Here is a 17,737-nt window from a genome sequence, read left to right on the forward strand (position 1 = left end):
TAAAAAAAGAATGGGGAGAGAAACACAAGGGACTCCATGTTCGTGAAGGAGTTGGCTGTGGCGTTTTGGGGCACCGAAACCTTAGGGGAAAGGAGCCTGACTGGAAAGGAATGCCCCACCACCAAGACCACCAGGCAGCCTCTAACCCCGCAGAAGCTATCGGTTTTGAAAGGTATGTTCTTAGCAGCAATAGCCACTTGCTCTTTGTGAGATATCAAGTACTTGGTTATTTGAAATGTAATATTGATGATGTAATAATTAAAACTAGGGATGGGTACCGAGCCCCGGTATTAACGGGGCCCCGGGTCTGAATTATTAAAGACCGCGGTACCGTTAAGGTCCAACGTTATCGATCTTTTTATCGGTACTGGAGACATTTAAAAAATAGATGTCATATGTATTATTGCTACATAAACATTATATCGCAGTCTTACAGTCGCCAACTCCGTTTCTAATATGCAATAAGACTACAAAATGCGTCTATGATGTATTTTCGAGTCTCGTTCTTTCCTATGAGAGCTGCTCATTGGAACCCATTGGTCGATTTTGATGATTGACATCTCTTTTTAACCGTTAGAGCCAATAGAATCGAAGGAGAATTTCCACATACACACCAACGTTACCAAAAAAAAGTGGGGGCTATGCGCATGCAGTTTCCCCAAATCTAAACCTGTCTCACGCTCTGAAATCTGAAAACGGAAAAGTAGGTTTATTGCTTATGGATTAGCAGAAATCATTTCAAAGTGACACAGACACATTGGATTAACCTATGGATTCAGCAAAGTTTTTATCGTTTTAATGCCATTGAAGACAACTTTTGATCAGACAACGACCAAGGTAAGACATATTCTCGTTTTGGCTACCTAGCGCCACGTGTTTTGATGTCTGTTTTTGTTAATAATGTCGCAAGTTCTTATCATGGAGTGATGATATACATACCTATTGATTCTGTGTACTCTCACGATGCTAATCGATATGTTGGATGTGCAGTTACGATAAGTAATAAGGGTGTTATACCGTGTTTTCTGTGCAAACGGCATTAGCATTTTTTCGCCCGGGGCTAATTCAGAGGCTCAGCGTTAGCTTTGTATTTTTTTTTTTGAAAAAAAAAAAAAGATCAGTTAGCTGAGTTTCTTCCCGTTACATGGATATGAAACATTCATAGTTTATTAAATATTAAGAAGCCCTCAGAAGATGTTTCCTGCAGATGATGCGTTTTTCCCCCCGGTGGCGGGGGGATGGGGTTTAACAGGTTGCCCCGCCCCCCGAGCACCCACTCTCGGCTCACTAGAATGAATGGGGAGAGAAAATAAATCTAGATTCGGCTTTTAGAGCATTTTACAACTTTAAGGACCGAATGATTCTAATAAGGGCTATAAAATAGTTCATACTGGGTAGTTTGGACACAACGAATATTTTCCTCAGAGTCCGGCGCACTTCCTGGGGGCTTGGTCTTGAGGTGGAAAATGCTCGTTGCCAAAAGTGCAATAAGAGTTTAGCATGTAAGGGCGGTAACACGAGCAATTTGTCTAAACATTTAGCAAAAGTGCACCACATTCAGACGGAGAAATGCACCGGGTTCGACTGTCTTTCTAGTGGCTCTGTAGCCCCATCCACAAGTAACGTTTCCACGTCAGGTATGTTATGTATGCTAGCAGCAACACACAGAGTTAACTCAATTATACAAACATGGGTTAATGAGTAGAGGTAACTGAGTTATTTATTTTGTTAAAGTTTCAGCTATTCTGTTTACAGTTCTGTCATCACATTATTTAATACGGTTTGTTAAAACATTGTTGTTTCTTTTGATGTGAAATATTATTTATTTAATTTAAATAAAAAGCAATGTTAATTTTGTTCACAATATGTCTAGTTCATTTACCTTTTTTTTTTTCAAAAGAACCGATAAGAGTACCGTTAAAGGACCGGATCGATAAGCGGTATCGATAAAAGTAGTAGTACCGTACATCTTTAGACGATATTTGATACTCTGATCTTTTCATTTATTTTCAGTTTGCTTCAAGCAGTGGCTGTACGAGAAAGACGTGGAGGACCAAGAAATGCTGGCCAGATTGGCAAAGACCGGAAAATATATAACAGAGAAGATAATGGATATTAACAAGAAAACAAAAAAAAATTGAAATATATTTGTTATTTTTATTTTTTAAATCAAATGCATCTATTTAAGATTATATATTTATTTAGATGTAGGTTTTTTTTGTAATATTATTGTATTGTTAATGTATAATTTATTAAATAAAAATGCTGTTATGAACACTAGACATGTCTTTATTTTGATAGTTACCAGAATACATTGTATACTAACATAAGCTGGTGATAGATAGATACCCTGCTGAAAAGACCAGCCTAGTTGACCAGCAAAACCAGCATATGTTGTGTTTTGGTCACTTCTATGCTGGTCTATGCTGGTCAATGCTGGTCTATGCTGGTCTATGCTGGTCAATGCTGGTCTATGCTGGTATGCTGGTCACCAGCATAGACCAGCATACCAGCATAGACCAGCATAGACCAGCATACAAGTGACCAAAACACAACACATTCTGGTTTTGCTGGTCAACCATGCTGGTCTATGCTGGTTTTTTATTCAGCAGGGTTTTCTCTCCAAAAAAGAATAGTTTAGTTGTGTTTCCAACATGCTGCATGACAGGAAGAATACTGTGCAGTCCACAGGACTCTGTTTCTGATGTGAACTGAAGAAGAGCTTCACTCAAGCAGCATGTAGTCTGACAATTCAAAAATAATGTTAGAATATATTTAACAATTAATCCATTTTAATTTTGAAGTCAAACAACATACGAGCACAATACATACATAAAATATAAATATACTATTTTTGCATGACATTATGGTACAGTGACCTCATCTTGTTGAAAATGGGCTAAATTCTCTTTCTCTCATAGCTTTTAAATACTTCTGTGACATGTCAGAATGTATTGTTATCTAATTTGTATAGTAGTTTTCCCCCCTTTATTTAAGAAAATATATATACATCAAACATTACACACCAAACATTGAACAAACAGGTACATACACAGAATACAAAAAATAATACAAAAATATAGAGAAAGAAATTAAGAAAATCAAGAAAATAGTGATAAAAACTAATAATTTGTTTAGTGTATAGTTGTTGATACCATTGACTCGCAGGCAGCTGAGGCGCTGTACCGTAGTGAGAGAATAGAGGCGCAGCCTGGATCTAAGCTCGGCTGCAGGGACTGTCTCTCCGGAGGGTTCTGGTTCCGGGGCCGCCTGGACCGAGTCACCGAAAGACGACAAACGTCCAGATCGGGCATTTGATAAAGCAGAAGGTAGAACCCAGAACCTCGGAGCTGGTGTACCGATGGACTCGACCGATTTCCGGGTCACGTGGTGGATGCATAATAAGCCAACCACAGACCGTAATATAGCCTGCACCGACCGTATATGAAACAATACACGCGCACTGAAACCTAACCGAGGCTGGCCTTGGTTCGGATGACCGCAGTGGTGCTGCCTCCCTGAGCTCCATCAGCCGTGCAGGTGCCGAGCCGAGCGGCACACCGGGCCCAGCGGCTCTGAGAGGGGGGACACGGCATGCCGGAGCCGGGGGGATATCTCATGTGATCCGTTGTGTCAGGTTCGTTAAAGAGAGTGAGAGGGTCCGTGAATCCCCTTAGGGTGTCGATGTGCTCATGATGTAGGCCGATCATCCTGCTGGAGGTGTGTGATCGATGATTGCTTGATATTGCTTTGTTTAAAGGCCGATATGATCGTCAGTGCTCAGGGATGTACAGTCTCGTGAGGATTGTACACAGAATGTGGGCCCGCTGCACCCTGTACTGACTGTTCTGACTGAACAGACTGTACTGAGACACAGCCTGACTGATCTGGTTCTGTTCTGATGGGCTCACACAGAGCTGCATGTATGCAGGAACACCTGTTCTGTAAAGCTGCTGCAGGTGAATGGGCTTTCATTGTCTGACATTAGCTTGCTTACTAACTCCAGGGTCCCACTGTAATCTTCATTGTTACACATCCTGACTGATGCTGTGGTGGATGCACACACATCAATCTAGTGTATATAACCATCTTAAGGTTCTAAAGCAGTGCACTTCCTATGTTCATTAACATAAAATGAGCTGCTGCCATTATTTTAAAGCTATAACTGTAGATGATCACTTCATCCAGAGGGGGCTTTAGCAGAGCAGTAGGCTATGTGTGAAGACTAAGATGCTGTGCAGCCCCATTCTTCAGGTTCCATGTCAGTGCACTGGGGTAAGACTGGCCAAAGGGCAGCTCCCCCTGTGAAGCAGCAGACCTTAAAGGATGTGGCAGGTTGCTGCTGGACAGATGTCCAGACCCCAGGCCGCATTACTAGGGGACATGCACTTATACTAACAAACTGTATTCTTAGAACAATAAAACAATGTGCAATGATGTGGCTTTGATAGTACTTTGAACAGAGAAGGAGAGAAGTTATAGAGTAGAGAGTACAAGTTAAAGCAACTGGTATCCAGAAAGATTATTAATTTCAAATATGAACAAAATAAAGAGATGATCATTTATTTAAAGACACTCCTCTCTGTCCCATATAATTAAAACCATTATAAGTGTACAGTAGTAACAGTAGCTGGGCACTATAATTGATAGCAAACTGAGTGTGTATCATACTATAGGGAAGCTGAGCAGCTTAGATGTGGACGGATACCCTTATTGTATAGTCCGCTCACAGTGCTAAAGGAGGCTTCATGTTCATTGTCCTGCGCAGTACTCAGCTGCTTAACAACCTGCATGCCTTTGAATCCTGAACCTTTTCAAACGTCCACCCTGGTTTCCCATAATGATATTATTTTCATGTTTTACTGATACACAACTTGACCTTAGTTTGCCCATTATATTCTTCTTGAAACAACCTTTTTAATTAACAAATAAGCCACATTTCTCAGAGCGTTGTTTTTCAACTAAAACAATAACAACGTTGACTAAATAAATAAAATTAATATGCAATCATTTATTATGTGTTGACAGTTAGTTCAAGTTAGCTGATCAGGTTATAGTTGGATTATTTTCTTCTTTATGAATCTTTATATTTAATTTGTTGGGTAGTTTGTTGTGCTTCTACATCATGTTGTGTTGCTGTTTTCAGGCAATTGGACGTGCAATACTGTGTCTTAATGCTAACATATGAATGAAACATTGAATGTCTTATACAGAGCCAGTTAGGCTGTGCTTGTTTGAAGCATCATCCTTGTCATGAAACTCACCAGACAGAACATTGAATATTGAACAGAACATTTTTTGTTTCTGCAGATGAACTGTTGGTGTATTTTACTTTTTTGCACTCTCATTTATTCAAAATATTTTTTAAACCTAACTTGACTCCTTTTTTCCAGGACAGAGTGTTGGAATTTAGAGTGAGTCAAAGGTCAAGAAAAAGGCTTCGGTGTTCCATGTGCCCGTTAGCGTCTTCTTGTCAAGATGAGTACGGACAGACCCAAACGGAACATCATCAAAAAGAAATATGTAAGTGAAATGTCTTTCCTCTTTGTACACATTGCCTATAAAAATAATGCTCCATCTTAACTAGCTAGGGGGGGGGGGGGGAGCCTCGCCGTTCTGTGATTCTCCAGATTCTACAGATGGCCAGTCCGCCACTGCACATTAAGCTTATTAAGATCCAAAGCTTTAGTGCGTTTTGAATCAATGCTGACAGTCTCTTCTCTGTCATTGTAGACCGTGGCCGTTTCTCAATGTCGAGTATACCTGCTGCAGAGCCACTATTTCAAGTATACTACGTCATTGAGTGGTGCCGAATGACTGTTTAAATGCATGTTAAATGTCCAGCATTCGGTGCCACTCGATGACGTAGTATAGTTGAAATAGTGGCCGTTTCTCAATCTCGAGGATGCTGGCTTCGTAGTCGCGTACTTCCAAGTCACTTCCTTCAGAAACTAAGCAAGTATGCTTCCAAGCCACGGCTTCGGAAAACGAAGAAGAATGGAACAGGCTAACAAGTGTGCAGGTGTGCGTCATATGAGAGGCCCCGCCTTACATTTTCCGCCACAGATTTTGGAAATTGGTCCGTGCGCAAAGCATTGTGGGGATTTTAAGGACGCGAAGTCTACCCATGTGCAGCCTCGAAATTTCCCCCAAACCAAGGACGCGGCCTCGGTGGAATTCCAAGTATGCTGGAGATTGGAACAGTCCTTCGGCGGCACTCGATGACGTAGCATCGTTGAAATATTGGCTTGGAAGCCAATATCCTCGCGATTGAGAAACGGCCACTGGCTCTGCAGCAGGTATACTCGACATTGAGAAACGGCCCGAATGCTTCTCGTTTTGCGCCGTCCCGTTCAAATGACAATCACATTTCCATGCTCGCGCCAGGGCCGGGGGAGGGGTTACAAGGCTCGCGTCTTGTGCTGCAGTCACATGTACTCGGACATTAGGGATTTCCCCTCATAAATGTCCGATGAGCCAAAACTTTTCTTTCAAAACAAAGCTGCCAACTGGGGTGGCAGCATATGCACCACCACCCCTCGCCCTCCATGATCAAGCGGCTTCTCCGATTTTGTTGTCAATGTTTTGACTGAACTTTGTTACTGTTCACATATAGGCCTGAGTAAACATTACGTTTGAATGATTTAGTGAGCTGGTGTTATTTTTTTCAAACCACAAACCACATGTTGGCTATTTCAGCACCACGCGCTGTCCACCTACTTATTGATCCACTATCAGCGTCAGTGCACCCCGCTGTCAGATTGTGCCTGTGTTGTGTGTCATTCACTCTCAACATGGATAGAAGTACAATAAGCATTCTTCAGGGGTAGGTAGATTCTCTATTCGGACATTATAGCCTATATGTGCGACTGAATACAAAAAAAAAAGATTATTTTTATTCTCAAAATAATTTTCCGGGCCAAATATCATTGCTGGCGGTCCACCAACTGGCCATTGGGAATACAGAGAGTTTTTTCCGGTACCGAAGTGGGCCGGTCGGACAATTCACTAGCACCCCCCCCCATTGACAATTGACTAGCGGTACCGAGTTGGGCCGGTCGAGTTTCCCGGGCTGGGTTTTAGTCCCAGTCCGCCCCTGCACATGGTCTTGCATCACATGTGGTCTTGGATCTGCATCAGTACATGATGACTTCATGACATAAATATTCTTTGATTATTCGTTTCTCTATTTTATTTTACTTTTCCCCTGTTCCAAATGTATAACTTTACATTAGACTCATGATCCGGCCCTTTAACAGGCTTTAACATTCAGGCCCAGATTGAACACCATGGGTACACAGTTTGTTGGATTTTGTGTGGTTGTTTTTTTTACAAAGGTTTTTTTTTACCAAGATGGTTTAGCTCCAGTAAATAACCTTATTGTTACCCAGAACCTGTTATCTCCCCTATCAACATCTGAAAGCGAGGATGCAGCTTCTTCCATGCTTAAAAGCTTCAGAAAGTCCTCCAGACATTTATTTAAGTTGAAACAGTTGGGCTTTCTGACTTTCCAATTCATGAGAATAATGCGTTTAGTTGAGGCATGCTAGAGCTATGAGTTGTCGATGTAGGATTAATATTGCAGAGCAGCATGTTGATAACATGGATACATACAGGTGGTGGATAAGGACAGGAACACGTCTGCATCTGCTTCCACAAACATTTGGATTATTACATCCAGCATGCATCCTCTATCATTCTGGCAAGAAGAAGGTGTGTATTCTCTCTGATGCTTCTTGGACACAGTGGCCGTTTCTCAATCGCGAGGATACTGGCTTCCAAGCCAATATTTCAAGGATGCTACGTCATCAAGTGGCGCAGCAGGACCGTTCCAATGTCCAGCATACTTGGAATTCCACCGAGGCCGTGTCCTTGGTTTGGGGGAAATTTCGAGGCTGCACATGGGTAGACTTCGCGTCCTTAAAATCCCCACAATGCTTTGTGCACGGACCAATTTCCCCAAATCTGTGGCGGAAAATGTAAGGCGGGGCCTCTCATATGACGCACACTTGCACACTTGTTAGCCTGTTCCACTCTTCGTTTTCCGAATGCCAGGAAGGATTCTTGCCTAGCTTCTGAAGGAAGTGACTCGGAAGACATGTGCTACCAAGCAAGCGTACTCGCGATTGAGAAACGGCCAGATGCATAAACCTGTCTGATCTGGCCTAAAGGCATAGCAGTGTGGCTGAGCATAAAGTAAAGCTGGACTCATACTGAGTTTAAAAGCTGATAACTCTATAGATACATCTTTAAAAACGCTCATAATGAACATATTGACATGCTGTTGTTTTCCATGTTCATCATCTTACTTTAACATAATGTAGTGTTAGCCATCGTAAGAACAGCTGATTTGTACTGTAAACTAACAATTATTCAGATTGAAATTGTAACCAATGGTCGTCCATGAGTGCCCTCTAGTGGACAAACTATTGAATGGACGGGCTGTTTTTAAATAACCTCAAACATCTTTGGCATTCCTGAACAGCTATTTATAGTTATTTATCATAAAGTACAAACAGTCTACCCTCACATGGAACTGCGTGCCTGTGTTGGTTTCCAGATGAACAGTTAAGACTCCTAGTGTAAGGCACACAGAAGCCCTCCCCACTGATGCTGGTTATATTTGCAGGGATCGACTGCATAAATAAACTCTGTTCATACTGTAGTCCTTCACATTTCTGTTTTTATTCCAGCGAGATGTATTTATTTAGGATAAACCCCTTGAGATTAACCATTTTGTTTTTAAGGGGCTCCTAGCATATAGTACAAATGTAAAAAAAAATGACAAAAACAAAATTAAGTCACAAATAAAAGACAGACAAGGCTACTACAATCACAACACAAAAAATCGAGATTACAAATTCGAACTTTCCCACAATATGGCCACAGAGAGGTCATGAACAAATACATTTGCCCAGCAATAAAATAAATATAAAATCAGTGTTTTGCACTATATATCATCGATAGATAGATGATAGATAAAAGTTTAGACTACTGCCTCAAATTGTATGTGGAGGACTGTGGTACTAATAACTGTTGTAGATTTTCAAATGGTTTTAAATGTGTACTTTCATTTTGGCATTTCCCTGTGGATAATCCATTTTAGTGCGTTCTGTTTTTAATAGTTGATGGTGTTTGTGTTCGTGACTTTCTGCAGGACATCAGTGACGGGATGCCGTGGTGTGAAGAACGTCTCGTCCGCAAAGTCCTCTTCCTGTCCCTCAGGGAATTCAGAGACACACACCGTGCCACACAAAAACACTCACACATACACACGCGTGCACACAAGCACACAACAAAAAATACTCTCCTTCATGCTCAGCGAAAGACACGGACACTGGCAAAAACCCACAAGCAGCAAAACACACGCACAAGACAGAGTGTGCACACGCCACGACAAAGACCACCTATCACACACACACAGAAAAACACACAAAATATGCACATTTCAAAACCCCCCCATGGAGACTCCAACAAAGGGCGAAAAAATAACGTGTCTCAGGACTCATGCACACCAAGAAATAAATGTACGTCCACCCTACAGAACATGCAAACACAATCAGGGAGAATGACACACACTGTACAACCCACACAAGATAATACACACACACTCCAGAGGAATTCTGCATCCACCAGGACACTACGCTCGCATAAAACACATAAAACACTGCCGCTGCTCAACTCAAAACACGCAGAAAGTGCAAAACACACACATGTTGCTCAGCACAAACACTCAGTGAAGAACACACAGACGCTGCTGAAGGCTGCTACCCCCCCGAGGACGCTGCGCTCACACCCCCCCACACGCCTCAGGGGTCAGTACGCTCTTCTTCTCTTCTATTAGTCACAGCTGTTCATTTAGTAGTAGCAAAGCCAATTGCATTTCATATTTCCTGCCACACCAGACACATTCATTGTGTTTATAATAATCTCTGGAACTAAGGAAGAGCCTCATATAAGTTCTTCCTGTTGCCTTCAGGCTCCCTGGTTAATGGCAGCATCAGCGGCTGTCAGTCCCTGCTGTCGGCCCGCTGGAGCCTCTCCCTGCAGACGCAGCTCCGCCCGGCCAGCCTCCACCGCCACAGGGACGACTCGTCCAGCAAGAGGTCAGCTGTAGGGTCATCACTGTGTGTGTTTTTGCATGTTCAGGTTCATGACAGAAAAAATGAATAGCAATACTATTTTTTCATGACAGAGGGTGCTACCTACTTTTGACATCCCTAAATCAGAACATGAAATGTGTGAGGAGATTGATAGATTTGGAATTTGTTTAAAATGTATTTCTTTGGTTTTTATGAAAAATATATTTTCAGTTTTACTTTGACCTAGAAAAAGAAGATATCCATTGTTTTGCACAGTCTATACCCTACCTTGCAAATAAAAAGGGATTATTTAATTTGATATAGAAAAAATAGGGAAACAATAGTTTGGTGATTTATGTCTGAAAAATAACAGAAATGTTTCAATTTTCTGTTATCAAAAATGATATCTGTCATTCATATATTCATGGTTTTTATGCTGTTGTCCACTGGGTGTGCAGACCACGGCTGCAGGCGCAGAGGAAGTTTGCTCAGTCCCCTCCCAGCTCTCCAGGGCCGCCAGCAATGATGTCATCAGCACGAGGTAAGCACGCACACAACCTGGCGGTGGTCACCTGTCTGACGAGGAGGCGACCCAAGACCGAGGACTTCCTGTCCTTTCTCTGTCTGAGAGGTAAGCTAAAAGGAGAGGAAGTATGTTGTCAACCCTGCAGCACTGACCTGGTTCTTTTGGATTGTGGATTATTGCAGAAAATAAGCTCTGTGGCATAAAATGTCTATGATGCTGCACACTTCTATGTTTTTTGAAGTGTAAATTCAATCTCAGATATTTTATCTTGTAAAACAGTTCTTCTAAGAATGACCGGATGTAGCTGGGTTCATGGTTTTGTCAATTGGCAGTCTCGCATCCTTTTAAAATTCTAACACAATGAGGCAGTCTAGTGAGTGGATGAGTTCTCCTTATTGTGTGGTATCCTGCTCACCCAGTTAAAGAAGGACAGAAGGAGGAGAGGGTTTGTGGAAACCAACACGTTTTATTGATTCTGCTCAGGTATCTGGTCTACAGCTTTGTCACTCCCATCTCTTCAGCCAGCACCATAACCACACACCGCTGCAACATTCATATAATGGGGTATTTACTGATGTGCTTTATGTGGTAGAACCATTTAATAAAATACGTAAAAACATTTACTTTGAGACAAGGGAACATTAAGTGCAAAACACTCACTCAGTCATTCGTGTGCTTTAGGACTCATTCCTGCAGCAATATAAAAACTATAGGTATATCGGTCTGAACTGATGTGTGGCTGTTAATGCCAGGAGCTCAGCTCCATGTTGTCATATGACATACTACTGTGTATACTGTGTTACTAATGCTGAACAAAGAGCACTGCACTGCAGTGTTTCAATTCATCTGCAATCCGTGGAGCCTTTCTCAGGGTTTGAAGATCTGGATCAGTTTTAGTGTTATCTGATATGCTTCCAAATCTAAGTGTAAAATCATGTGGCTGAAACCCTGGTTTTATGAAGGAGAGTGTTTTGCTGAATAAGGGAAACAAAGAGTCGAGTATGTATTGAGGCAGACATACTGTATCTCCTCCAGCATCAATTAAGGCGTTTCCTCTTTTACTTCAGGTTCAGCAGCGTTGCCTAGCAACATGGCCTTCTTAGCGAGTGGACGAGCGAAGGAGCCAGCTGGCACTCAGCGTCTTACTTCCTGTCTCCCAACCAATCACAAGACTGCAGCGCAGGGGAATAACATGAGCCTCTTCAGCAGAACAACAGGTACTCCTCCTCTCAGCTGCCTGTATGCTGCTGTCGTTTCTGAAATACAGACACATCAGTCTCTGTACGTGTGGTTTTAAAGGTCAGTAACGTTTGATTTAAGGAGTGTGCATAACCATGACACGACACCCATCAAGCACATTAACACAAAGGAGTCTTCATGAAAGTTTATTATCATTGTCATCAATTAACCCCAGGCCCATTAAAAGTGACACCCTAACGAAATGACAAAAGTCATATTCATACATATAGACTCATTGTGTCATGAAAGATTCCATTTCTGACACACCAAGCCCATTTGGCCATGTTGTTGCGGTTTGTCCCGCACTCAGCATTTGTTCACGTTTCTGTAATCTTCTACAAACCGTTAACACACCACACCGACTCACAAATATATTTGTATTCAAAATGATTGGACAAGATGAAGCTGAAAAATGATAAGAGATTCTGTGTATGCCCTCTTCACTTTCTTCGGGTCCATCTTCTTCCTTTAAACTGAACAGCCAATCTGAGTGAATTATTTTGCTCACAGCTCCGCCATCCATTCTACATGTTGAATCTCTTTTCATTTTTCTACTTTATCTTTCAGAGTGGTGTGTACAACGGTTGGCAAACACTGCTTTGTTTTAATGTGTGTATTGCTGTGTCAGGGCCATTATACTCACAGCTTTGAATAAAATGGTAGGGTATCCCATAAAATGCTTTATTCATATCTTTCTCTTTTGTCTTTGTGCCTCTGTGTGTGTTGCTGTCCCACAGTGCAGCGGGACTCTCGCTCTCTGAGGGGGGGGCCTGCCGGCTATGCAGCGGGGGGCTCCTTCTGCCCTCTGAGCGCCCGGGCACAGAGGAGGAGGGAGAGAGAGAGGAGGAGTAGAGAGGGGGGAGCTGAGAGACACCTGCTGAGACCCCGGCAGCTCCCCCTGCAGGTCAGGAGGACAGACCAGGTCTGACCATCTTTCTACATGCTGCTCTGTCTAAAGCTGTCCTCATTGTTTCTCAGTCTGAAGGGACCTGGTCAAGTTTCCCAACAGACCCCAGTGTGGACTGGTACTTTGAGAGGGGCCCGTTCACCTGACACACTGTCCCCCGAGCGCTGGGTATATAGTAGCTGACCTCTGCCTCTAATACTAGAACTGGTACAATGTGGAGTCTAAAGTTCACTGTATGTGATAGATACAAAGTGTATTAGATTGGAGAAAAAGAGAGCTATAGAAAAGTTCCTTTCTTCCATCAGGAGAGCTGGCCAATCCCAGTGTGATGGGCCAGCCCCCCATAAGACATGACCGATCTGAAGAATAATACCAGCAGCTCATGTCATGGCCACCTTTGATCATATCTTCATTGATGTCTTCTTTACTGAATCCCGTTCCACAAGCTGAGTGTGCTGCTGTGTCACTGGCCTCACATCGGTTTTATGCTGATATCATTATATTCATGTCTTGACACAGACACATGCTCTCTTTGATCATAATCATAATTGTGATCTCAATATCTATCAACATAATCGTGATTATTGAGTACACATCAATTACTTTTTCTTCACATCAATTATTCTTACTTTTTCTCTAACAAGATTACAAGGAAGGGGTAATTGAAAATGGCAGCTTACACGTGGAAGTTTCAGCCAAACCCAATGGTGTGTGACCTGTGTATGTACACTTGACACTGAGGTGCTCCGGAGGTCTTTTTGGATACAAGTATCAGCTAAATGAAATGTTCTCTTTCTATTGCAGGTTTCCATGGTGACTGGACTCTCTGATCAAAGAGCTTCCTGTGTCAGGTCAGTTCCCATCTTAAAGCCGAGCTCCGGGGGAGCCAGCAGACGCTCCCCCAGGCCCCCCCCCAGGCCCCCCCCCAGGCCTAGCAATACCTGTAAACCCAGACTCCAGGAAGCCAAAAACAAACACCTCACCCAGCGCAGCAAACACCAGCTGCCTCGCAACCACCGCCTTCCTCCACAACCCCGCTCCACCCCAGACAAATCCAGAAACCCCAAGACCTTCAGCAGTGTGCAGAACTCAGGAAGACGTCCCAGCAGGACTCAAACCCCAGTGACTAATGGCTCAGCGATTAGAGCGCTCACTGAGAACCCTGAGGTTCTGAGGTCATCCAGGAGAAGGAGAGGCCTCCCCCCCGACACCAGCCCCACCCCTCTGAACAACAAGAACTCAAAGAAGGCCAGGACAGTGCAGTGCAGCCATGCTGATGTCCCAGAGGAGAGGGAATGCCATGTTGGGGAGATCCCTCAGAGGGAGGCTAGCTGTGATGCAGATGTAAGAGAAGCGTCTGAAGGCCACATAAGTGAAATCACTGAAGACCTTCCACAGGACACATGTGGCTGTGTTGGAGAGATGACAGTAGAGAGGGGTTGTGGCGTTAGTGAAGACAAACATGTTGAAAGTGTGTCCGCCGTCTCTTCTCAAGAAGAGGTCAACCTTTCCACCATGATCGCAAACTCTGAGCTAGGCCCCGTCAGTGAGGTCATCGGCAGACATGTGAGAGACAGAAGGCTCCAGAGAAATCAGACTGTCCCCAGACTAATGACCAGGACTGCTGATTCCAGGAGGACTACTGCCGTTAAAGTTGCTATGAACTCATTGACTTCTACACACACACACAGTAACCCACCAGCCAGTGTTTTTGCCAAGCACACTGCTAAGGGCACTAACACATGTACTAGCAAGGACATGACCAAGTGTACTTCACCATCCAGCAGATGCTCCACTATCCTGAATTCCAAAGGTGCTGTAAAAGACTCTTCTAAGGGTACCACAGAGGACTCGACAGAGGACTGTTCAGCTGTCAGTAGTTATTCCAACACTTCCAGGGGCTCTGCAAAGGGCCCCACCCAGACCAAGTCTACTACCTCAGCCATTAAGACCAGAAGCAGCCCTAGAATCCTTCAGAAGCGCTAACAACACCTGATTAACTATATTAAGAAATTGATGATTAGCAAAATGTTCTAAATAACATTGGATACTGATACTGTAAACACAGCATGGTCTTGGTTGTTGGCTGCTTGGATAGTGATATGTGTACTGTTCACTACACATGTCAATAACTTTGGGATCATTTGAATGATTTAATGGTTTAGACTGTGAAGGCTCATGAACACCTTCTGTTTCGCGCAGACAGGTCCGTAGGAGGAAATGTCCATAAGCGAGTGAAGACAGACTTCCCACACTGTCCTTTACTTGTGTAGAACTTTATTTATAAAAACAATGTTCCAACCCAAGATCTACATGAGGTAAAGCTTAAAGGTGAGGTTTGACCTGATAATGATCTTATGACAAACACATTTATCAATAAAGTAAATAGCAAGTTAAAGGACAGTGTGTTTCCAACACTTTTCACAGCCTAATGGCAGACAAGTTGTGTAAGGGATTGATCAGTGGCTCAGTCAGTAGGGGCTTGGACTGGGAGCTGCAGGGTCGCCGGTTCAAGTCCCCGACCAGACCTAAAATATGGAGTGTGGACTGCTACTTGGAGAGGTCCCAGTTCACCTCCTGCCCTGCCGTGGTGCCCTTGAGCAAGGCACCGGACACCCCCCTTCCCCCCTCACTCCCATTGCTCCCCGGGCACTGTACAATAGCTGCCCACTGCTCCTAGTGCTAGACTCCTGGTACTAGGATGGGTTAAATGCAGAGAACACATGTCACTGTGTGTGCTGTGTGCTCTGCACGTGTGACCATTAAAAGAGGGTTTCATCCCTCCCAATTCTTCTCAGATACTGCCCTGCTGTATCTGGAAAGGCACATAGTTAAAACTGAAGTGGGTCTGCTGTTTAGTTTGTCTGCCATTGCATTCAGAAAGGAATAATCTGTTTAGATTCTGAGGTGTCCTTTACTCTGGTGACATGCCCCCCCCCACATGGCATTCACACTATAGGATAAATGACTGGCCCACAAACATCATGAGTACTGATACTGAAATGTCAGCAGGTTTCAGGATGACATCAGGTGCTATCGGTGCTATTAGCTTCCCCATGAGCTATTTTGGGAGGTTGAGTAAAATAGAGTTCAAATGTTATACCTTTTATTAATTAATGTTTCACTTGACCTCACAGTAATGCCCCTGTGTGTGAAGGATCAACATATTACCATAGACTGTATATATAAAGCATATTACACCTGTTTGAGTGACTCAAAATAAAAATAGTGATAAAATACACAGTGGGAGAGGCTTATCTTTCTGTTTTTCCAACATAAACTGGCCATCTAAGTAATTCAGTTGGACAACAATAACATGATATTCTTACACAGGGAAGTGTTTGTATGGGGTTCATATTTCTTTTTTCCATATAATATGTTTTATCAGTTCAAATCAGAGGAACGTTTGTTAATTTATGTTCAGCACAAGGTAAACTTAGTTTGCTTAAAGACATCATTCAGTTTCATGTTATAACCCCTCTCAGCTGTGGAACTTTAAGAATCCATAAACTGACATTATGTATAATTATTAGAATATGATTAAAGAAAATGTACAGTAAACTGCGTTCATTATAACTGACTTTAAAGGGCGTGTATTAATAGATTTGTCGATGAAGTGAAAGCTCTTTATGTCAATGTGAAGCATTGCTCAAAGGTTCTATAACACTAGGGCATCAAAGGATCAAACTAATTCCATACTACATTTTTTTTGTACACTAAAACATACCATGTTTGTTGTAGTTACTAATTTATTTATAACTAAATTATGGAAATGCCTTATTCCAGACTGTTTGCTAATAACAGTTTTTAGTATCAGGAATTTTGTCCTGGTTGGTATTTTAAAAACTATTGATTCTCTCCATTCTATGCGTTTGTACCCTTTGTGAACTCATGGTTAATCATTATTACATAGTCAGCCCTTCTCTGTAGCAACACAACATCATTGCAGACAATCTACTTCCTAAAGCAGGTTCATCCTGTATGACTCTGGAGGATTCCCACTAACATGTTATGGATGTTTCATTAAGGACCTGTACATGTTTCTATGACTCTGTTGGCTGAATGGCCATAACTCCCATGTGCTGGGACGCTTCCGGTTTTTCATGTATTTTCTCTACAGCCTTGGAGCTTGCTCCTTTGACCAGTGGGAGACTTCTCACACTTACAAACAAATGGAGTCATGTCTTTGTTCCCGACCATGGATATTAGTGATCTCATTCTAGTTAATGCAACATTTTTTTGAAGTTGTCAGTCAGTTGTTTATTGTGTATTCATGAAGTTTAAGTAAAATTAGCAAACTCTTACAGCCCCAAGGGATTAAGAACGTGAAAAACTCCTGCATTTGTGCAACTACATCAAACTAACTGTATAAAGTCTGTAAATGTGAATCATTTTAATGGAATTTGCAATAAATTCTTTTTGCATATTTATCAGAAGGATTGATTTACCTTCCAAGGGATCTTCTCAGGATATCACAATTCCTTATTTAAAACCTACAATTCCAAGTGTTCTAATTCATGATTCAGATAATGTGTTAGGCTGATAAAAGCACATGTGATGTCATTCATTTTCAGTCAAAGTAAAATACCCCCTTTTCCAAAACTAGATAGTAAAACATTGATTTTATGTTATTGCCTTTTAGAAGAAATGTGTAAAACCATTACGGAAAACAGCAAGACTATTACTTTTTTGTAAAAATGTTGAGCAGGTGTGTTCCTTTAAACGTGTCTTTACTCACACTGTCTGACTCTGCACACCATATATCCTGTAAGATTTTTTTTATTAGCTTAGAATGTATAATGTCCCTCATTAACTATTCACTACATGCTTATACAAACTCAATCACATGCTGGGTATGGTTACGTGCAACGCGGTAACCTCTCACTCAGGAAACATATTTTTGTTAATAATAATAATAATAATAATAATAATAATAATAATAATAATACTAGAATGATAATGAATAATAATAGAATGAGCTGA

The 17,737-nt window shown here is 42.2% G+C and overlaps 1 protein-coding gene across 5 annotated transcripts; it reads left to right on the forward strand.

Moving 5' to 3' along the window:
• The first annotated feature begins 3,432 nt into the window (after nt 1–3,432).
• On the forward strand, nt 3,433–17,184 carry LOC117470782 (protein Jumonji-like). Of its 5 annotated transcripts, XM_034115657.1 has the most exons (9): nt 3,433–3,637; nt 3,761–3,959; nt 5,394–5,523; nt 9,158–9,815; nt 9,980–10,106; nt 10,541–10,713; nt 11,676–11,825; nt 12,585–12,769; nt 13,559–17,184. In XM_034115657.1, the coding sequence occupies exons 3-9, from the start codon at nt 5,479–5,481 to the stop codon at nt 14,738–14,740; spliced, it is 2,520 nt and encodes an 839-aa protein (XP_033971548.1). In that variant the 5' UTR covers nt 3,433–3,637; nt 3,761–3,959; nt 5,394–5,478; the 3' UTR covers nt 14,741–17,184. The 5 variants fall into 5 exon arrangements, with proteins under 5 accessions (XP_033971548.1, XP_033971547.1, XP_033971550.1 ...); XM_034115656.1 differs by lacking the exon at nt 3,761–3,959; XM_034115659.1 differs by lacking the exon at nt 3,761–3,959 and having other exon boundaries at nt 12,585–12,751.
• The last annotated feature ends 553 nt before the right edge of the window (nt 17,185–17,737 follow it).

The sequence above is a fragment of the Trematomus bernacchii genome, unplaced genomic scaffold (genome assembly GCF_902827165.1).
Source record: "Trematomus bernacchii unplaced genomic scaffold, fTreBer1.1, whole genome shotgun sequence".
NCBI lineage: Eukaryota > Metazoa > Chordata > Actinopteri > Perciformes > Nototheniidae > Trematomus > Trematomus bernacchii.